Source organism: Hyla sarda, chromosome 3 (assembly GCF_029499605.1).
Source record: "Hyla sarda isolate aHylSar1 chromosome 3, aHylSar1.hap1, whole genome shotgun sequence".
In the NCBI taxonomy this organism is placed as follows: domain Eukaryota; kingdom Metazoa; phylum Chordata; class Amphibia; order Anura; family Hylidae; genus Hyla; species Hyla sarda.
The window spans coordinates 76,079,887-76,103,221 of NC_079191.1; the positions used below are offsets into that span (position 1 = coordinate 76,079,887).

Consider the following 23,335-nt stretch of genomic DNA (forward strand, 5'->3'; position numbering starts at 1 on the left):
CAGGTGCCGGTGTAGTGAAGAATTTTGTGTCCTGAAGCGTTTTCACACTGCCACTCAGCCTATTGCCGGTCGAGTCTGACTTCGCTGAGGCTGGTGATTGGCTGAGCGCAACCAGGAAGTTGATCGCGGCGGAGACCGGAGCCGGTTACCGGAGGCCCCGGGGGAGCGGAGGAAGGTATGTACATCTTTATTTTTTTACTGCCGGCAATATGCGGGACAATTTTTATGGTCTGGAGTTCTCCTTTAATCTGTTAAAAATCTTAATCTTTACAGTACTTATCAGCTGCTGTATGATCCAGGAACTTTTTTTTTTTAATTTTCTCTCTGACCACAGTGCTCTCTGCTGACACCTCTGTCCATGTCAAAAACTGTCCAGAGGGGCAAATCCTCATCGCAATCCTATCTAGCTCTGAACAGTTCCTGACATGGACAGAGGTGTCAGTAGAGAGCACTGTGGTCAGAACGAAAGGAAATTCAAAAAGAAAAGAACTTCCTGTGGAGCATCCAGGAGCTGGTAAGTACTGGAAGGATTAATATTTTTAAATAGAAGTAATTTTATAAATCAGATTAACTTTCTGGCACCAGTTGAAGTTTTCCACCGGAGTACCCCTTTAAGTATATATGATTGGTTTTTCAAATAGGCTAAACTATAACATTAATTTTTATTACTAACTTGTTTCTGTTTACTTTGTGAAAAAAAATGCCCCTTAAATAAAAATGTTTAGGTAACCCCCCCCCCCCCCCCCCAAATGTAAACAGGCAGTCATCATCATAGTACCATCCATGTTAGATGTAATGCATATTGGGGGGGGCATCCACTTTGCACACCAGTACCCCTGATTGTTGTTTGCAAGACTGTATTGGGGGGCATATAATTTGTAACATTGCTAATACAATTACAGCAAACACCACTGCGTAATAAAAAAAGCTTTAAAACCGAACTATATACTGTACATGCTAGGGACTAAGGGAACAAGAAAGGGAAGGGATAATGAGCACTTTAAGATCCTATTAAAGTTATTAGGAGATAAAGGAGATCTAGTCCCCTTCAGGCATCAGATTTCCAGTGGGGAGTGGTTTGGAAAGTGTTAAATCAAGGTGGGGATGTATTAATGAGGGGTGTGGAAATTGAATAAAAAAAAAAACTACACAGGACTAAAACGGAGCAAAATCTATTTATCCCTCATGATGATCCACTTGTCCAGGCAAACTTTAACTTTTAGGCTAGGATTCCACTAGTTTTTTTTTTTTTCCCTGCATTTTTTTCCACTGAAAAAACACTAGAAAAAACGCCAGTGCAATTTCCTGTGTCTGACGTTTTTTCTGGTGTTTTTGCATTTGAGTTGACATTGCATTTTTGGCCCCTTTGGCTTCTCTTTTCAAAATGTGTTGGGTAAAAAAAAAAATGCAGTAGGGATTGAAAAAAATTATTTATAATTAACTTCTAATTAATAAAGTGTGTGTGTTTCACTTTTTTTTTTTCTCTGTTTTTACATTTTTTAGAAAGTACTACTACTCCAGGCATGGAACAGACTGTTCCATGCTGGGAGTAGTAGTACCTGTACTAATAGACATATCGGCCCGGTTGTCAGTCCTGACACCTGATGCAATCATCCATAAAATAGCAGAAGTGTGCTCCACTCTCTGGGAAATAAGAATAGGTGTATATATACGTCAGTGCAGGGGGCCACAGAAGAGCGTCCTGTCGCATCTATACATTATACAGGAGGATCACAGCGGGTGTCAGGAGTGACATCCGCTGTGATCTTTCCTTAACTGCAGGTACTACTACCCCCAACATGGAGTGCACTCTGCTCAGTGCTGGGAGCTGTAGTACCTGCATTAATAGACAGATCGCAACAGGTTTCAGAAGTTACACTTGCTGTGATCGGTCTATGAATGCAGGTACACAGTTCCCAGCACTGAGCAGTGTGTTCTCCATGATGGGAGTAGTAGTACCTGCAGTTAAGGACAGATCACAGCGGGTATCACTCCTGACATCTGCTGTGATCGTCCTGTCTATTGCAGAGATGTGGAGTGGCTCTATACAGCGCTCGCATCTCTGCACTATTCTCCGGCCAGTGATGTGAATAGAACATCACTCGTTCATATTTTTTTTTTATATTTTTTTATCTGGGATATTTTAAAAATTGCAATTCTGTGTTTTTATTTATTTTTTACATTTACGTCACTTACTTTATTGGATACATAATGTTGTATTTTAATAGTTTGTACAATTATGCACGCATCAATACTAAATGTTTATTTTAATTATGTTTACATGGTTTTTATATAGGGAAAGGGATGATTTGAACTTTTAACATGGAAGGGAGCATTCACGTGTCCCTTTTAGACGCCGCTGTCAGCTTTCAGAGCGGCGATCTAAAGGGTTAATAGCCAGCCACGGCTGGCTATTAGCAGCGCCCCCTGGCTACTGAAATCAGCCTGGGGCTGCAGAGTGTGGAGTGTGCACGAGTTGGGAACCTTCTCCGTACAGACTCAGCGCCGCCGCACTTGTCAGGTTGGCCCTGCTTGCCCGAAGCAGGGCTAAGGGCCGGAAAAATTCACCTGCCCGGAACTGCATGTCCCGTGCGTCGGGTGATAGGAATTCCACATCCCTGATTAATGAACATAATATAGGGAGACGAAACTCTAAACTCGTTCCATGGAGCACAAACACTGCTGAAGTCTTTATGACTTATTTTTCTAACTTACCTATTCCTCCCTACATCATTTTTTTTTTTTTTATCTATTTCTATTTAGTTTGTTGTTTAGCTTTTTGTATAGCATTTAGACAGATGCTTTAGGGTAAAGACACACAGGGTGATGGAAACACAGCAGCTGCCAGTCAGCGTTTGTTTTATAGCAAACTGTGGCACCGATTGGCTGTGGCGTGCAGGGAGGTGTGGAGCTGTGACCCTTGCAATATTGTGAATGGCCTAATCGTATCCTACTAATGTCACCTTTTAAAGGGGTTATCCAGGAATAGAAAACCAGAGCTAATTTCTAAAACTAAACAAAAAACAATGCTTTATTGTGATGGAAAATGGTATATTACATAAAACACCACTACAGTACCAAAACTGTGTGTAGGCATTTCAGGGTTTTACTAAACATTCGTTTTACACACACAGAAGATATATACATTAAAAATGTGTATATTATATTTTTCTCCTTTTGATGATAGCCGTAGTGTAAAATCCCTGAGGTCTTATAGGGACGTGTTTCACTGAAACTTGTTTTCCCTGGTTGGCATAATGCTGCCTCTAATCTTGCATATGTGAAGTGTCAGCTCAGCGGGGCTGTAATGAAGCCGCGCTGTCTTAGTGCACAGTAGTAACACTCTGTGAGGCTGGGGTTACACCGTTTTTGCAATACAGTTCCCGTATAAGTTTTCAGTTTGAAAACCGTACAGAACCGTATTTAAAACCGTATGCATTGACTCTCCATTGAAAACTGTATGCCAAAGGATGTATCAGATTGTCAGTTTTTCATCTTGTACAGTTTTGTCAGTTTTTTTTCCCGTACCCAAAATTGTAGCCTACCACAGTTTTTGGTCCGGGTGAAAAATCATATAGAAACATATACATTTTTTTATTTTTAACACTCTAGTCCAGGGGTGTCAAACACCCGGGCCGCAGGCCGAATCCGGCCCGCCAGACCTCGTCATGTGGCCCGCAGCCAGCCTTCACCTTTAATCTCGCTTTAAAAAAAATAATAAAAAAGCCGCCTCTTCAGCGCATGCGCGGCGATCCTTCCTTCAGTCCTCCTGGTCCTCCGCCTCTATGGTTGTAAGTCAGTGACGTCGCGTGCGTACAACCTTAGAGACGCGGGAGGAACAGGAGGATGGCAGGATCATCGCAGGAGGACGCGCGCAGGCCCTGGTAAGTGACCGGCGGCGAGTTATCATCTTCAGTGTTCCGGTCACCGCTCGACCGGTCCTGGCACCTACTGCTATGGGCCATAGCAGTAGATGTGACCCCGGGCCGGAGGAGCGGTGACCGGATCACAGTGGGGGCAGCACACAGACATACAGCCTCCAGCCATACACTGTATATGGCTGGAGGCTGTATGTCTGTGGGGAGGGAGAGGGGGGGGGGGGGGGGGGGAGCTGCCAACCTAATGTGGGGGGAACTATACTGCCAACCTAATGTGGGGGGAACTATACTGCCAACCTAATGTGGGGGAGCATGCTGCCTACCTAATGTGGGGGGAACTACAAGGTACGGTACATTGCGGTAGGAGGGGTAGTCTTATATGGCGAGTATATCCCAAACTCTACATTCTAACTGTAAAAGTTGGGGATAGTCTTATACACCCAGTCGTCTTATACGCCGGCATATACGGAATGTGGGGGGGGGGGGGGAGGGAGGGGTCCTACAGATACAACCGGCCCTTTCAGGGTTACTAAACTTCTGATGCGGCCCCCGATGAATTTGAGTTTGACACCCCTGCTCTAGTCAATGGGAACCGTACAGAACCATGTGTGCGTACGGTTTCATCCGATTTTTACCATACAGTTTTTTACTTTGCACAGTTTTTTTTCTTAGAATTTCAAACAAGTGAAACTTTATTCATAATGGAGTGAAAAGTTAAAAACATATACGTGTTTTTTTATTTTTTTTCTTAAAAACTGATGCAACCAGACATAATTTTTTTAAACCGTATATGGGTTAAAATTTGTACACACGTTTTGATACAGTTTAGTCCAGTTTTGAGGTATGCGTTTTTCATGAAAAACCTGATGCGGAAACTGTATTACGAAAACGTGATGTGAACCCAGCCTCATTGATGATCCCTGTACTGGAGGTAAACACTGATAGCCAGAGCGCTGCCTGCAAAGTTCACATGAGGATGTACTCTTCTTCTTATTCTTAAACAAAGTAAACTTAATCTATGATACATAGCCACCTAGTGGCAGCAACTAAAATAGTTTTACATTTAACAGTTTCATGGCCCTGGCACTGCTCCTGCTTTTGTAGTCATTTAATATGATTAGGGATATAAATAGACTGACACATAATGATTGATGCGTTTGTGACCTTTTTATATAAGTCGTACAAAAAAAAATGAAGCATTTTCACAACCTATCAAGTAGGGGCAATGTGTGGAGGAGACCAGGTTGTTTTACAAGGTGTGTGTATATGTAGCCTATTATTTATATTTGTTATAATATATATATATATATATATATATGTATGTATGTGTATATAATTATTCTCTTAATATACATTTAACCCACCATCTCACCTCACACACTTACACTCAACTGTATTTTTTTAATTTATTTTTTTAAATCAACTGGTGCCAGAAAGTTAAATAGATTTGAAAATTACTTCTGAAGTTCTCTTCCTTTTGAATTTATTTTCTGCCTGACCATAGTGCCTTCTGCTGACACCTCTGTCCATTTTAGGAACTGTCCAGAGTAGGAGCAAATCCCCATAGAAAATATTTCCTGCTCTGGACAGTTCCTAAAATGGACAGATGTGTCAGCAGAGAGCACTGTAGTCAGAATGAAAGGAAATTCAAAAGGAAAATAACTTCCTGTGGAGCATACAGCACCTAAGTACTGGGAGGGATGAAGATTTTGTGATAGAAGTAATTACAATTTTTTTTTACCTTTCTGGCACCAGTTGATTAAAAAAAAAAGTGTTCCAGTGGAGTACCCCTTTAACCCCTTAAGCACGCAGGGTTTTTCCGTTTTTGCATTTTCATTTTTTCCCTCATCACTTTCTAAAAATCATAACGCTTTCAATTTTGCACATAAAATTCCATATTATGGCTTATTTCTTGCACCACCAATTCTACTTTGCAGTGACATTAGTCATTTTACCCAAATCCATGGCGAAACCGAAAAAATATTCATTGTGCTATAAAATTGAAGAAAAAATTTCATTTTGTAACTTTTGGGGGCTTCCGTTTCTACGCAGTCCATATTTCGGTAAAAATAACACCTTATCTTTATTCTGTAGGTCCATACGGTTAAAATGATCCCCTACTTATATAGGTTGGATATTGTCGTACTTCGGAAAAAAAATCCTAACTACATGCAGGAAAATTTATATGTTAAAAATTCTCATCTTCTAACCCCTATAACTTTTTTATTTTTCTGCGTACGGGCCGGTATGAGGACTCATTTTTTGTGCCATGGTCTGAAGTTTTTATCGGTATCATTTTTGTATTGATCGGACTTTTTGATCGCTTTTTATTCATTTTTTCAAGATCTAAAAAGTGACCAAAAAGACACTATTTTGGACTTTGGAATTTTTTTGCGCGCATGCCATTGACTGTGCGATTTCATTAACTTTATATTTTTATAGTTCGGACATTTACGCACGCGGCGATATCACATATATTAATTTTTATTTACACAGTTTTTTTATGGGAAAAGGGGGGGTGATTCAAACTTTTATTAGGGAAGGGGTTAAATGACCTTTGTTAACTTTTTTTTTTTCACTTTTATTTTTTTGCGGTGCTATAGCTCCCATAGGGACCTATAACACTGCACAGACTGATCTCTTACCCTGATCCCTGCAAAGCCATAGCTTTGCATGGATCAGCGAGATAGGGGCTCGATTGCTCAAGCCTGTAGCTCAGGCTTGGAGCAATCAATCGACGATCAGACGCCGCGGAGTCCGCTAAGGAGACCTCTGCCTGCGTCCAAGCTGATCGGAACATAGCGATTTTATCGCGATGTCCCGATCAGCCCGATTGAGCTGCCGGTAAGCGTTAACTTTCGTTTTCAAACGCGGCGGTCAACTTTGAACGCTGCTTCTGAAGGGTTAACAGCGCGCGGCACAACGATCGTTGCCGGCGCTGTTAGCCCAGGGTCCCGACTATGATTAGCCCCCGGGACCGACCCGGTGTGATGCGGGGTCACAGCGTGACCCCGTTTTAAACACCGGGACCGGGCTTGGATGTACAGGTACGCCCTAAGTCCTCAAGGAGTTAATATTCGATTTTGAGCTGAGATCAGTGTCTCTGCAACATTTACTTGGTCTGATTTGTGACTTTTTTTCTTCCAGGGCATAAGGATAATTCCACTTTGTATGAATTGACCTGTCACCTAATGACTTGTATCTGTAAGTCAATCTTTCCCAACTAGTGTGCCACCCGCTGTTGCAAAACTACATCTCCCAGCATGCCCGGACAGCCTTTGGCTGTCCGGGCATGCTGGGAGTTGTAGTTTTGCAACAGCGAGAGGCGCACTGGTTGGGGAAGACAGCTGTAACCATTCGTACCACAGAAAAGGGTGACATAGTCAGCGGAGAAGTCATCACCTCCACAGCATTTATCCTCGCTACAGATTGTGCTTTTAGATACGCAACCCAAAACGTAAATGGAATAGGAGAAGATGAATAAGATGAGTGGAGCTGAACTGCAATAATAGGCTTGAGGAAAAAAGTATTTTACTACTACTGGACAATCCCTTTAATACAGAATCACTATAGCTTTTTATACAATAAGAGAAATACAGATCTGTTCACATCTGTGTTAGGGATTTCCCTCGCTCCGCTATGTCATAGGATGGTGAATGCTGATAAATATGTGAATGAAGCTTCGAACAGAAACTTCAAATCAGATCTCAACAAAGACTAAAACTCATGTAAAAAAAAATTGTATTATGATATTTTTTTGTAATCCATCAATTGTGATCACTATAAATTTGTTGTGTGTGTGTATACTGCATGTATGTTTAAAAGCAATACATAGTTTATATTCATACACAAGATTGGCACACAAATTTTATTTAGTTTATGTGCTCTATATACATACAAACAATACATGCAGTGTGTGTATGTGTATATATATATTTTTATATATATATATATATATATATATATATATATATATAATGTATGTATGAAATTTACATACACCCACCCCCTTCAATAAAGTGGTTATCACAAGATAAAAATGAATCGCCCATCCGCCTGATAAATATCTGCTCAATGTTGTTCTGTCTGCTGGGACCCCCACGGATCACGAGAAGTGCTGCTCTATTCCCATGGGTGGACACACAACCCCCTTTGCTCCTGATTATGGAGATTCCAGTAGTCTGACCTATATCAATCGGATGCTTTTCACCTATCTGTGAGTAGGATAGAACTTCTAATTTGAGAGAAATCTCATCCAAATGAAGCTGAGGGGTCTAGAATCAGAATCCAGTGTCTACAAACTTGCTACTTATTTTAAAGATTACCTGTCATGATCTTGTTAAATTTTATAATCTTCGCAGTTCACTGCCCCATCATGATAAACCAATTCCTGCCTTTATTTTTATTTGATAGTTTTCTACCTTGATATTGCTCTGTATTTTCTGCTCAGTCAGATTCACAGACTGGGAAGGGGTGTTACCCAGCAGGCTGCGACATCATCTGAAGCCATACAAGGGAGAACTTCCTCCCTCACTCTGCTACACACAGCCCAGAGCAGTTCAATGTGAAATGAGCTATGATTGGCTAAGGCTGCACACACCCCTCAGCACTCCAGACTGCATTTCCTGATTTTGGACTTCTGACAGGCCAGCAGGAGTCCAAAGTCTGTGCAAGAGATGGGGGGGGGGGGGGGGAAATGTGTTCTGGACAAGTATGGAGACACCTAGTGGCAGCTTTTTTAAACACAAATAAAATATAGAAAACTTTTTAAACAAAGTTCATTAGAAATATATATATATATATATATATATATTATTTTTTTTTATTTTTTATTTACCATACGGAGTGCAATAGAAAAAAATAGTTTTCATGACGGTGCCCATTTAAGTTTTTTGGGCATAGCAAATGTGAGTGATCCAGGGACTGACACTCAGAATTCAGCGCAGTTTCCTAATGTCTTTGTTCTCTTCCAGGTTTATTACGGAGCCATTTCCAATAACTGAAACTGAAGAAAATATTTTAGCAGAAATTCTTCTTGGGATTATACCTCATCTGGAAAGAAACTTGTGCAAAGATGATTACTTCTGAGCTGTCAGTGTTGCAGTAAGTTCTTGTCTTGTACTGCAGCGTTTAGAGTATCATTTTAATGATCCGTAACTGAGTGTAAAATATGTATATATTCTCTTCTAGGGACTCCACAAATGAGAGTGCCACAGTGCACACCGACATGTCGGCAGTGGCAAGCGAAATGAGCTCTGATATAGTGGAGGATATAGAGGTTAAGGGGAAAAGAAAAAGAGGGCGTCCAGGAAGACCGCCGGTATGTTACACTGTGATCATTAAATGACTTACAATCTTTACATGGTGGAAAGCTTGTCCTTTAGTCTCTCCTTCTATTTGTAGTCCGCCATAAAGAAACCGCGCAAGACTCCTGGAGAGCGGAGTCGGGGAGAGCCAGGAGCCAGAGGAAGAGGAAGGGCAAATGGACATCCTCAGCAGAATGGAGAAGGGGATCCAGTCACGCTCTTTGAAGTTGTAAAAATGGGCAAGAGTGCCATGCAGGTGATGTCCCATTAGGGCTTTGAGTATTGCATAAATATACCTTTCTAACTAAGACAAGTGTGCTACGCTAATTATTTTAGCTTAAAATAAAGAAATTTGCTCACAAGATGCACATCCCATATACCAGTGTTTCCCAACCAGGGTGCCTCCAGCTGTTGCAAAACTACTGCTCCCAGCATGCCCGGACAGCCAACGGCTGTCCGAGCATGCTGGGAGTAGTAGTTTTGCAAAAGCTAGAGGCACCCTGGTTGGGAAACATTGTCATATACAGACATTAAAGGTGTACTCCGGTGGAAAACTTTTATTTTTTATTTTATTTTTAAATCAACTGGTGCCAGAAAGTAAATTACTTCTATTAAAAAATCTTAATCCTTAAAGTACTTATTAGCTGCTGAATACTACAGAGGAAATTATTTTCTTTTTGGAACACAGAGCTCTCTGCTGGCATCATGAGCACAGTGCTCTCTGCTGACATCTCTGTCCATTTTAGGAACTGTCAAGAACAGCATATGTTTGCTATGGGGATTTTCTTCTACACTGTACAGTTCTTAAAATAGAAAGAGATGTCAGCAGACAGCTGTGTTCCAAAAAGAAAATCATTTTCTCTGTATTATTCAGCAGCTAATAAGTAATAGAAGATTTTTTAATAGAAGTAATTTACAAATCTGTTTAACTTTCTGGCACCAGCTGATAAAAAAAAAAAAGGTTTTCGCTGGAGTACCCCTTTAAATGGAGTGGCAGGTGGACTTGCACGCTATGACTCCAGTCAGCCATATGGGCAGGACAAAAATAGCTGTACACTGTTGAAGTGAATCTGCCAGCTCTATATCATGCTCAGAGCTGAAGGCATAGGCTAATAGGGAGGTAACATGTGAGATCTGTCTCTTAGCCAATGACTGGTTGTACAGTTATAAAATCATGTTCGCCTTCCATGCTCGAGAGTCATGCAGATGGGGCTGAGATCCAATATGCGCTCCTCCTCCTTCCTTACTTGGCGTATGCAACTGAGCCCTATTCATCATCCATGCGGGGGAGGGAGCAGGCATGCATGTTGCAACTTAGTACAATCTCTGATGCCTGAGCTTTTAAGGATAACATGATTTTAAAACTTTGCAAGCAGCCATCGTTTTCAAAGCCGTCTTGTAAATGTGATCACGTCTTTTGTGTAGTAAGGTAGCGCTGTCTGTAGTTAAGTAGTTATGTATTTTAACATTACTGCAGCATAAGAGAAAATATAAAGATACAGAACCCATTTTTTTTAACCCTACATTCGTAAATACCTCCTATTAGTAAAATTATATTATAAATTAGGCTTTGATGCCCACTAGGCTTTCCCCTCGGCTGCTAGAGCCCAGCACAGATCAACTGGGTTAGGCTTTAGCAGCCGAGGGGAACACCTAGTGGGCTTCAAAGCTTAATTTACATAGCAGTTAATTTATAAGGGGTATTTACAAATTCAGGGTTAAAAAAAGGCTTTTGCAACCATACTCATACTATGTTACAATAAATATTTACACAAATAATTTTTTCTCCTCCATAGTCTGTAGTTGACGACTGGATTGAGTCTTACAAGCAGGACCGAGACATTGCTCTTCTGGACTTGATAAACTTCTTCATCCAGTGTTCAGGCTGTAAAGGTAGGATTGTGGCCTTGTATGTGATCAGATACATTGGTAATGTGAGCAACAAATGAAACCTCAAGTAATTTTTTTATTTTTCTTCCTTCACTTTTCTATATTTTTCGTGTTTTAAGTCTGACATCAGACGAAACAAGCGTATACATCTATATGACGATAGCCATATCTCCCCCCCCCCCCCCTCCTTTCTCGCCTCTTATTCTAGTACTTATGAGCAAGGAAGTTTAGGGCTAGAGTGCTGAGTACAGGCTGCATCATTTTCCTTGTCTTCACAGCTTTAAGTTAATCATAGTAGTAACCATACCAGTAGTAGTACACACATGGGGAGAATTAACAAAACCTGTGTAGAGGAAAAGTGGTGCAGTTGCCTATAGCAACCAATCGGATGTCTTTTCTGTTTTCAGAGGCCACTATTGTATTTTTATATATATCTATATCTAGATAGATAGATAGATAGATAGATAGACAGACACACACACACACCATCTGGTTTCTATGGGCAGCTGCACCTTTACACTGGTATTAATAAAATTAATAAATCTCCCCCATAGTGTTAGTAACAGTACCAGCAGTCGTACACACACAGTTTTAATAGTACCATCAGTAGTATACACACGGTTGTATTAACCATACCAGCAGTAGTACACCTATAGGGGAAATTTATCAAAACCTGTGTAGAGGAAAAGTTGCCCATAGCAACCTAATGGATGGCTTCTTTTATTTCTAGAAGCAATCTGGTTGCTATGGGCAACTGGTCAACTTTTTCTCTGCACAGGTTTTTGCTAAATCTCCCCCAAAGTGGTAGTACACACTCACTGGTAGTAACAGTACCAGCGGTAGTACACACTTAGTAGTAGTAACAGGACCAGCGGTAGTACACACTCAATGGTAGTAACAGGACCAGTGGTAGTACACACTCAATGGTAGTAACAGTACCAGCGGTAGTACATACTTAGTGGTAGTAACAGTACCAGCGGTAGTACACACTTAGGGGTAGTAACAGTACCAGCAGTAGTACACACTTAGTGGTAGTAACAGTACCAGAAGTAGTACACATTTAGTGGTAGTAACAGTACCAGCGGTAGTACACACTTAGTGGTAGTAACAGTACCAGCGGTAGTACACACTCAATGGTAGTAACAGTACCAGCGGTAGTAACAGTACCAGCAGTAGTACACACTTAGTGGTAGTAACAGTACCAGCGGTAGTACACACTTAGTGGTAGTAACAGTACCAGCGGTAGTACACACTTAGTGGTAGTAACAGTACCAGTGGTAGTACACACTTAGTGGTAGTAACAGTACCAGCGGTAGTAACAGTACCAGCAGTAGTACACACTCAATGGTAGTAACAGTACCAGCGGTAGTACACACTTAGTGGTAGTAACAGTACCAGCGGTAGTACACACTTAGTGGTAGTAACAGTACCAGCGGTAGTACACACTTAGTGGTAGTAACAGTACCAGCGGTAGTACACACTTAGTGGTAGTAACAGTACCAGCGGTAATACACACTTAGGGGTAGTAACAGTACCAGCGGTAGTACACACTTAGGGGTAGTAACAGTACCAGCGGTAGTACACACTTCGGGGTAGTAACAGTACCAGCGGTAGTACACACTTAGGGGTAGTAACAGTACCAGTGGTAGTACACACTTAGTGGTAGTAACAGTACCAGCGGTAGTAACAGTACCAGCAGTAGTACACACTCAATGGTAGTAACAGTACCAGCGGTAGTACACACTTAGTGGTAGTAACAGTACCAGCGGTAGTACACACTTAGTGGTAGTAACAGTACCAGCGGTAGTACACACTTAGTGGTAGTAACAGTACCAGCGGTAGTACACACTTAGTGGTAGTAACAGTACCAGCGGTAATACACACTTAGGGGTAGTAACAGTACCAGCGGTAGTACACACTTAGGGGTAGTAACAGTACCAGCGGTAGTACACACTTCGGGGTAGTAACAGTACCAGCGGTAGTACACACTTAGGGGTAGTAACATTACCAGCGGTAGTACACACTTAGTGGTAGTAACAGTACCAGCGGTAGTACACACTTAGGGGTAGTAACAGTAACAGCGGTAGTACTCCAATGGCGGCACCACACACTGTACCTTTCTGACCTTTATTGGCACATTATAAGGTATTTCTTGTGCAAAAATAATGTGCCACTACCACACATATAGAGATATATATATAGATTATACACACAAAACACTGGGATTACAGTGCTTACACAGAAATATGGGGTCTACATTTCTGCAAGAAAAGTCACACAGGTTCCAGTAATGCCTGGAAGGTAGGTGTGCCTAACAATGCCATTATAATTTCTAACTTCTTATTTAGGCAGATTTGCCTTTCAGGAGCTTTAGAAAGGTAGGTAACCAGCTCTGATGTTGTAAGTTTTTATATACAGAATGTATGTACAGAGTGTGACCTCCATTACATCTACATTACATTTCCAGCCTTTCCAAACTATAGTTTAAAATTCTGGTTAAAGGGGTATTCCCATTTGGGAGATTTTTTGCATATGCACGGGAAATCTCCTTAATGTCTGAACCCGCTTGGTTATGGCCACCTTTTGGTGGTTAGGAAGCTAAAAGCAGCCAAGTGAGCAGTTTTACTTAATTAATGTTAATGGGAGATTAACAGCAGATTAATGTTAATGGGAGTTGCATGAACGGCCTAGCACCATGAGCTATGCTGTTTTTGTAAACTCTTGATGCATGTGTCAACCACATCCATACCCCTTCATTCACCGGATTGAGGCCAAAGCTGGTGTCTTTTCGACCTCTGTCAGGCTGGTTTAAATCATTATATGCTTTTACTTTCTTTCTTCAGTATGAGATAGAAAGATTTATTTATTTTTTTAAATACAATCTCTGCCTATGGGCAGTGGATGTCATTATACCGTTGGTGGATGCTGCAGTGTGAAAGTATCCTTATTATTGGATTTATATTTAATTGTCCTGTACCTTTTTTATAGGACTAACATCTAAAACCTTTTTATAGGTACTGTAAGAATTGAAATGTTCAGAAATATGCAGAATGCTGAAATTATTCGGAAAATGACTGAAGAGTTTGATGAGGTATGAAGTAAGCTTTTAGGACTAATCTTGAGTTTTTCTGTCACAGGCAGACTTCCAGCAGAATCCCCAGCACCTTGTGTGAAGAGCTTTACTTACATTCTTATTGGGCTACTTATAATTACTAATATAAATGAATGGCTCACATTAATACTTGCTTTAAATTTTGCCTAGTCATTTGCTGTTTTCAGAGAGCCACGGGTGGGGTTGAGAATCTTTCTCAAATATTGCTTTGGGGAAAGGCTTTTCTGAGTTCACGGTGGGATTTTTAATCCATTATTTGCGATAACTATAGAGCTCTGTTTGTGCCATATGAATGCAGCTTGAAACACCTTTCTACTTTTGTTTGTGTCCGTTTTCGACCATTTCATTGAAAAGATTGTATACTTTTATTTATTTATTTATTTTTTTTTTTATAAATAGGATAGCGGTGACTACCCCCTAACAATGCCCGGCCCTCATTGGAAAAAGTTCCGCAGCAACTTCTGTGAGTTCATTGGCGTCCTGATCCGGCAGTGTCAGTACAGCATCATATATGACGAGTACATGATGGACACTGTCATTTCCCTTCTGACTGGTCTCTCAGACTCCCAGGTCCGAGCGTTCAGGCACACAAGCACACTGGCAGGTAAATCTTCTCATAGTTAACATTTTACAGATTCTTGGCTATTATATTAATACGTTTTATGGAATGTCTGGTGCTGCAGTCAGTACATTACATTAGGGTACTGCAGCCAAAAAAATGCTTATCCCCTATCCACAGGACCGCTGAGACCCTGTCTTGCTCAGTGAGGAGCACGTGTCGTCTACCGGTAGACGGCACACGCTGCATTAAATTCTATAGAAATGAATGGATCGCGTCCCGTCTACCGCACACGCTCCTCACTCGAGAGCCAGGTCCAGTTCCGGAGATCGCAGGGGGCCCCATATATTCTAAAAACAAAACTATACATACTAAGGTTATGTAGTTTAGAAATAAAAGTGCAGCTTTGCTTTCTTAGTGGTCAATGGAGAGAGAAGTTGTAATGTGCTTCCCTCAGCTGTCTTTGCACAAAATTAAACAAAAATGCTGAAAAAAAAGAAACCCATTGATCCAAACTATGAGGTAAAATGTTTTACCTCTGAATAGGGTTGGAATCACAGGGTTTCTTTTGTGTTTTTGTCTGGTCTGTAAATCCTTTGATGTAAGGTCATTAAAGGTCAGTGACTTCTTTTCCAGAATTGAGAACATAAATGTAGCCTGTGTTCTATTTATGGGGCTGGCAAAACGGAACAAAAAGCTAGCACATATAGAAACTTTGCACACCACAAATATGTAGCAAATCAATACGTTTATTTTGTAGATAGTGAACCAAAAACAAACACTTCAAACTACTTAAAGTGCACCTGCCAGCAGTTTTGTGGTAGAACTGCAAAGATAGCACTAAATGACCACAGGGAAGGTTAGTGCAGATTTAACTTCTCGTTTATGTACTTTGCATGACCAAGAAATGATGACAATTTAAATCTCTGATAGCTGCTGAACAGTCTCTGTAATGGAAGTGTCCCCGGCCTCTTACAAATGAATGACGGCTCTATTGGTTTTCTGACTGAACTCCAGAGCGGTCAGTCATTGGTGAGAGGCAGGGATTGGGACGCCCCCATTACAGAGCGCGCGGTAAAAGGGCCTACCTTTCAGCATTTGTGGCCAGGACATTAAAGGGGTACTCCACTGGAAAACATTTTTTTTAATCAACTGGTGCCACAAAGTTAAAAAGATTTGTAAATTACTTTTACTTAAAAATCTTAATCCTTCCAGTACCTATCAGCTGCTGTATGTTCCACAGGAAGTTTCTTTTCTTTTTGGAATTCCTTTCTGTCTGACCACAGTGCTCTCTGCTGACACCTGTCTCTTTTTGGAACTGTCTAGACTAGGAGCAAATCCCCATAGCAAAACTATCCTGCTTCTGGCAGTTCCTAAAATGGACAGAAGTGTCATCAAAGAGCACTGTGGTCAGACAGAAAGGAAATGTGAAAAGAAAAGAACTTCATGTGGAACATACAGCAGCTAAGTACTGGAAGAATTAAGATTTTAAATCCAATTAATTTACAAATCTGTTTAACTTTCTGGCACCATTTGATTTAAAAAAAAAAATGTTTTCCAGTGGAGTACCCCTTTAAAACAGTGTTTTCTTGGTCATGCAAACGGCATGAAAGAGAACACAGATATTCACTATAACCTTATCTGTGGCTATTTGGGTCATTCAGAAGTTTTACTACCACAAAACAGATGCACTTAAAAAACAAATATAAACGTGTGAAAGAAAAGTCATACTATTCTGCACCATTCCCACCTGTGTTTGTCTAGCATATCTGTCATGGGACCCCACGTGATAATACCAAGTAACACAGGTAAGGTCTGAAAAAAACAATAAAAATCACTAATATATGCAATACAGTGGATGCCAGTACCTTCATGAATCGTGAATAACAACCAAAATAAAGTGCAAATCAATATAGTGTTACTGTAGAATCACAGATCCCAGGAAACTGGAGAATCTTGCAAATGTAAATCCCAAGGGAAAAAAGGTGGCGAAATCAGCCGTAGAAAACATTTATTATATAATAGACAGGACCTAGAAGTGATGAAATATAGTAAACAATTACAGGGATATATAGAAGTTTCCGCTGCTCACATAGACAGCCATGTGAAATTTGACTATTTAACCCCCCCCCCCCCCCCCCAAGATTCAGACTATGCTAAAATCTGTAGGGAAGAATTCTACTACCCGAACACCTGCTGAAAATGCAGCTTCCCATGATGATAAAAATGTAACTTTCCTATTGGTTATTCATAGAAATGCAAAAAGCAACACAACATTTATTTTCTAAGTCAAGACGGAATCTTTCTTTGCCTGTACAAAAAAAATATAAAATGCTTCACCTTCAAAAGTACTATCAAAAGTAAAAGATAAAACAAACAATAATAACGCTGAGATGTTATATGGCCTCCTGGCTTTCATTGCCGTTAAAGCTTTATTTAGCAAGTGATCAGTTTTTCCTCCCCTTCCACATGCATAGCATGTCATCTGAAGTCAGTGTGGAGCGTGCTGGTGTATGTGCTCTGAAGTCTTATCTGTGTTGCAATCTCTACTGCCACCTTGTTTCTGTGTGGATTCCTATTTCTAGCCTGCTCCATATCTGGGGCAAATTGCTCTTGTGAGTCTCTTTAGGCTGCTGCCCCATGCTGGTAAACTTAAGAACTCTAATTAGATGGAAGACGTTCACTTTCTTCTCTCCTGCCAGCGCTGCTGTCTGGGCTCTGACATTTGTGCTGTTTTCCTTTCCCATTAACAGTGAAACTTGAGTTTATCCACGTCTGTTTCTAGCCTAATGTGTAAAAGGAAATATGCGCAATTCAGGCACCTGCAGGTTTCTGCTTGTCTTTGCTAAAGCTTTTTCATGGGAATTTAACTCTTACCATTATAGTTCCATAGCTGTCTGCTACTTTTTTTATTTTATTTTTTATTTTATTATTATTTTTTTTTCTCCGCTTAAAATTATACTCAGATAATAGGATTAGCCCCTTAAGGACAAAGCCCATTTTGACTTTTAGGATCAGAGCATTTCTTGCAAATCTGACCTGTCACTTAATAACTCTGAGATGCTTTTACTTATCATATGATTCTGAGATTGTTTTTTTCGTAACATATTCTACTTTGTTAGTGGTAAGTTTTTGTCAATACATACATAATTTCTTTGTGAAAAATTCCAAAATTTCATAATTTTTTTTTTTTTTTTTTTAATTTTTCCAGCGGCATGTCACATTTAGGAAAAAAAAACAAAAAATACATGGTACACTATTTGGTAAACTAGACCCCTCAAGGAACGTAACAAATGGTACAGTGAGCCTTAACACCTCACAGCTTTTTGACAAATTTTCGATAAAGTGGGATGTGAAAATGAAATTTATTACATTTTTTAAAATAAAATGCTGTTTTTTCCCCTAAATGTTTCATTTTCACTAGGGGTAATAGGAGAAACCCCCCCCCCCCCCCCCACACACACACACTCACATTTTGTAAACCAATTCCTTCTGAGTATGGACATACCTCATATTTGGACGTAAAAGGCTCTGCGGGTGCACAACATGGTAGGGGTTATATGCACGTGACTGAGACATACAATTCTTACAACGGAGTTGCATTTTTGGATGCATTGTCCAAATTCAACAGCATTGCCCAATTTCTTGCCCATTGGTCACATACTTACTAGCATCACAAGTAAGGGGCACCTAACAAATTCTGATGGAGAAAGTAGCATTGGCAGTAGTGTCAGTGACCTAATAAGTAATATAAAGTTGTTTTATTTTCTTTTGATTTTGTTTTCTTCTATTTTTTTTTCTGTTTACCACAACCCATGTAATTTCTGTAATTTGTGTGAAATCGTGCCCACCAAAAAGTCACAATTTTTGTGCAAAGCATGTGCTTGTTTGAAAACTCTGTACATTTTTACAGTTTACGCCAGGTGTTGGAATGATGAATGCCCCCCTAAGCAAGTTGGCACTTGTGGGGGAGGCGGGTAGAGAAATTGGGACTATCATTACAGAAAGGGACTCCATGCACCCAAAATAGAGCCAGAATTGGGGCATTTTAGGGTTAAATCACCTAAAAGTTGGTGCATCCTAAGCCTGGTCAATCGATCTGCCAGCAATTTACGATTTTCAGAATACCTACTTGCTGTCATTGCTTAGAACAAATGGCGCAACACTTCAGTGTTCCACTTATTGTCAATAAATTGGAACATTCTTACAATAGATTCCATTAGTTTTCCTGAAAGGGCAGCCACCTTGCAATAGTTAGTGTATAGATGGCTGCCTTCCGATAACACCAGAGAAAGTCTAATGCTGAGAGCCGTGTGTCGGCAATCACGTGACTTCACTGAGGTGGTTTTAAACCTGCAGCATGAAGGTCGCTTTCTTTGTATCGTCTGTCTATGGCATCCCCGATAATTGATAAGCCTGCCTCCTTCCTAAGACTAAAGGAGCCTTCTTTGACTCCACTTCTTCCTTAGGCTGCTTTCACACTATAAAATTCATCTGTTAAAAGATCCGTTATAAATGTCTGTTAGAAAAGCTTTAAAAAAGGATGTGAAATGTCAGTTACAAAATCCCATTAAAGTCTATGGGATTTTTTGATTATCCGTTAGTCTGTCATGACTAACGGACGTTAGTTGTGACGGAAGAATTAACGGAACATCCACCAATTTTTCGGCCGTTATTTTTAACATTGAAGTCTATGGCAAACGCATGAGCCTTGGTCATCCTTTGCATCTGGTTTATAGTATCAGTTATTACTTCTGAGCATGCTCAGAAGAGGTGACATCAGCAGACTCCTGCAGTGCTGAGGGACTACTACTACTCCCATCATGGAACATACTTCTTTCCATGATGGGAGTAGTAATTCCCTGGCTGCGGGAGTCTGCAGATAGCTGGGGAGGCTACATTAGTGTTTGTACTACTACCCCCATCATGGAACAGACTGTTCCATGATGGGGGTTGTAGTACAGGGGCTGAGGGATTGATCACATCGGGTTTCACTTCTGAGACCCGATGCGATCCGAAGTTATTAGTGGGCGGCAAGCTCTGAAACCCTGCGATGTATCAGTGTGTTTTAACTTTCATTTTTGAATCCCCCGCGGGGAGCCCTGAATGGCCAGTACTGAGGAACCAATCGGGGCTCTCTGCAGGGTTTTTAAAATGAGCATTGTGAGTGGCAGTGGGGGCTATATCTATATTAAAAGCACTGTGGGTTGCAAGATGTATAGCGCTGCAGGAGGGGGTAGACAAATAGCCTATATATCTAGCCCCCCAGTGCATTTATAATATGCACCCTGCAGCGCATTAATAAAGATATGACCCCTGTTGGCGCATTAATAAATATATACCCCCTGCAGCGCATGTATAATGTACCCTCCGCAGTGCATGTATAATATGCACAGTGCATCTATATACATATGCCACCGCCACGCTATATGTGAAAAGCATTCTAGCAGCAGCATCGGCGACATATGTATATAGATGCGCTGTGGGGGGCAGATAATGCTATGTCTGCCCCCTGAGCGCATCTATATACATATACCTCTGCAGCGCTATGAATGAAAAGTATTTCTATTAGCAGCACATAGTACCACTAGCCTGCTGCTGGCACAATGTGCTGCTAATAGATATACTTTTCATTTAGCACTTTCATAGCACTGCAGGGGTATATGTATATAGGTGCACTGGGTGGGCAAACCTATAGCGTTATCTGCACACCACAGCGCATCAATATACATATGCCGCCGCAGCACTATGTATGAAAGGTATTTCTATCAGCAGCATCGGGCCGGCCGATGCTGCAGCTAGAATGCTTTTCACATATAGCACTGTGGTGGCATATGTATATAGAAGCGCTGCGGAGGTTACATTATACATGTGCTGCGGATGGTACATTATACGTGCGCCGGCGGGAGGGTATATATTTATAAATGCGTGGGGGGGGTATATATTTACAAATGCGCCGGCAGGGGGTATATATTTATAAATGTGCCGGCAGGGGTCATATCTTTATTAATGCGCTGCAGGGGGCATATTATAAATGCGCTGGGGGCTAGATATATAGGCTATATGTTTAACCCCCCCCTGTAACGCTATATATCTTGCCCCCCCCCCCCCCACAGCGCTTTTAATACAGATATGCCCGCTCCTCAGTACCGGCCATTCAGGGCTGGGGGATTTAAAGAAGAAAGTTACACGATACATCGCAGGGTTGCGGACCATGCCGCCTGCTCCCCTTGCTTAATAACTTCTGATCGCATCGGGTCTCAAAAGTGAGACCCAGTGCGATCAATCCCGCAGCCCCTGTACTACAACCCCAATCATGGAACAGACTGATCCATGATGGGGGTTGTAGTACACACACTAATGTAGCCTCCCCAGCTGTCTGCAGACTCCTGCAGCCAGGGAATTACTACTCCCATCATGGAAACAAGTCTGTTCCATGATGGGAGTAGTAGTAGTTCCGGCTGTAGGAGTCTGTAGGCAGTGGTGTTCGGCCATATATGAGGGATGTTTTAACGGGTCTTAACGGATGAATATTTATTAAGCAGTTAGCACCTGTTAATTCTTCTGTTGTTATACATCCGTTTTTACACAGAAAACGGACATTTAATAACGAATGAATGCATTGCTCATAGTGTGAAAGGAGCCTTAGATGGGGTCAGCCCTAGAGCAACTTTCTCTTTCAGGGACTCTGCCTTTCACTCCCCTCAGACTAGCCAGGAACCCAAAGCAGGTCAGGTTAGCAATAGGGACAAATCTCGCTTGAGAAACGAAATTACTTCAAGGTTATTTTCAGAGAGATTGGTCTACCCCTCAGAACATACTTGCAGGATCCCTTCCCCACAAGATACTGTTTGTCTCACATCTTCATGAGACTTTAAGGACGCAGGGTTTTTCCGTTTTTTGCACTTTTGTTTTTTCCTCACCACCTTCTAAAAATCATAACTCTAAAATTTTGCACATACAGACCCATATAAGCATATAATGACACCAATCATTTAACGACAAAATTTACGTCAAAACCAGAAAAAAAAAATTGTGGGGCAAAAGAAAAAAAACACAATTTTTTTTTACTTCTGGGGGCCTCCGATTCTATGCAATGGAGTTTTCGGGAAAATTTACACCATAGGTTTATTCTGTAGGTCCATACGGTTACAAGAATACCTAATTTATATCGGTTTTATTTTGTTTTACTACTTTAACCCCTTAAGGATCGGGGGGTTTTCCATTTTTGCATTTTCGTTTTTTGCTCCTTGCCTTTAAAAAAATCATAACTCTTTCAATTTTGCACCTAAAAATCCATATGATGGCTTATTTTTTGCGCCACCAATTCTACTTTGTAATGACGTCAGTCATTGTGCCCAAAAATCTACGGTGAAATGGAAAAAAAAATCATTGTGAGACAAAATTGAAAAAAAAAAATGCCATTTTGTAACTTTTGGGGGCTTCCGTTTCTACGTAGTAAATTTTTTGGTAAAAATGACACTTTATCTTTATTCTGTAGGTCCATAGGATTAAAATGATACCCTACTTATATAGGTTTGAATTTGTCGGACTTCTGGAAAAAATCATAACTTCATGCAGAAAAATGTATACGTTTAAAATTGTCATCTTTTGACCCCTATAACTTTTTTATTTTTCCGTGTATGGGGCGGTATGAGGGCTCATTGTTTGCGCCGTGATCTGAAGTTTTTAACGGTACCATTTTTGCATTGATATGACTTATTGATTGCTTTTTATTCATTTTTTCATGATATAAAAAGTGACCAAAAATGCACTATTTTGGACTTTGGAATTTTTTTGCGCGCACGCCATTGACCGTGCGGTTTAATCAACGATATATCTTTATAATTCGGACATTTCCGCACGCGGGGATACCATATATGTTTATTTTTATTTACACTGTGTTTTTTTTTTATGGGAAAAGGGGGGTGATTCAAACTTTTAATAGGGAAGGGGTTAAATGTTTGTTCCCTTTTTTTTTCCCTTTTTTTTTTTGCAGTGTTATAGCTCCCATAGGGACCTATAACACTGCACACACTGATCTTTATCATTGATCACAGGTTTCTCATAAGAAACCAGTGATCGATGATTCTGCCGCATGACTGCTCATGCCTTGATCTCAGGCACTGAGCAGTCATTCGACGATCGGACAGCGAGGAGGCAGGTAGGGACCCTCCCGCTGTCCTGTCAGCTGTTCGGGATGCCGCGATTTCACCGCGGCTATCCCGAACAGCCCACTGAGCTAGCCGGCATGCTTTCGGTTTCACTTTAGACGCGACGTTCAACTTTGAACGCCGCGTCAAAAGGGTTAATAGCGCGCGGCACAGCGATCAATGCCGCGCGCTATTAGCCACGGGTCCCGACCCGCTATGACGCGGGGCCACGCCGTGGCCCCGCGTTATAGATCGGGAGTGGACACATGACGTTCCAGTACGTCATGTGTCCTTAACCCCTTAAGGACCGGGGGTTTTTCCGTTTTTGCATTTTCGTTTTTTGCTCCTTGCCTTAAAAAAATCATAACTCTTTCAAATTTGCACCTAAAAATCCATATGATGGCTTATTTTTTGCGCCACCAATTCTACTTTGTAAT

The 23,335-nt window shown here is 41.0% G+C and overlaps 1 protein-coding gene across 3 annotated transcripts in view; it reads left to right on the top strand.

Annotated features, from left to right (window-relative positions):
• Positions 1–23,335, top strand: part of STAG1 (STAG1 cohesin complex component) — a 167,947-nt gene that overhangs the window by 81,901 nt on the left and 62,711 nt on the right. For all 3 annotated transcript variants that reach the window (XM_056564373.1, XM_056564372.1, XM_056564374.1), the window contains exons 2-7: positions 8,852–8,981; positions 9,069–9,198; positions 9,282–9,440; positions 10,981–11,077; positions 14,089–14,165; positions 14,586–14,790. In XM_056564373.1, coding sequence (XP_056420348.1) covers positions 8,953–8,981; positions 9,069–9,198; positions 9,282–9,440; positions 10,981–11,077; positions 14,089–14,165; positions 14,586–14,790 — 697 coding nt within the window. In that variant the 5' untranslated portion in view covers positions 8,852–8,952. The remainder of the gene's footprint in view (positions 1–8,851; positions 8,982–9,068; positions 9,199–9,281; positions 9,441–10,980; positions 11,078–14,088; positions 14,166–14,585; positions 14,791–23,335) is intronic.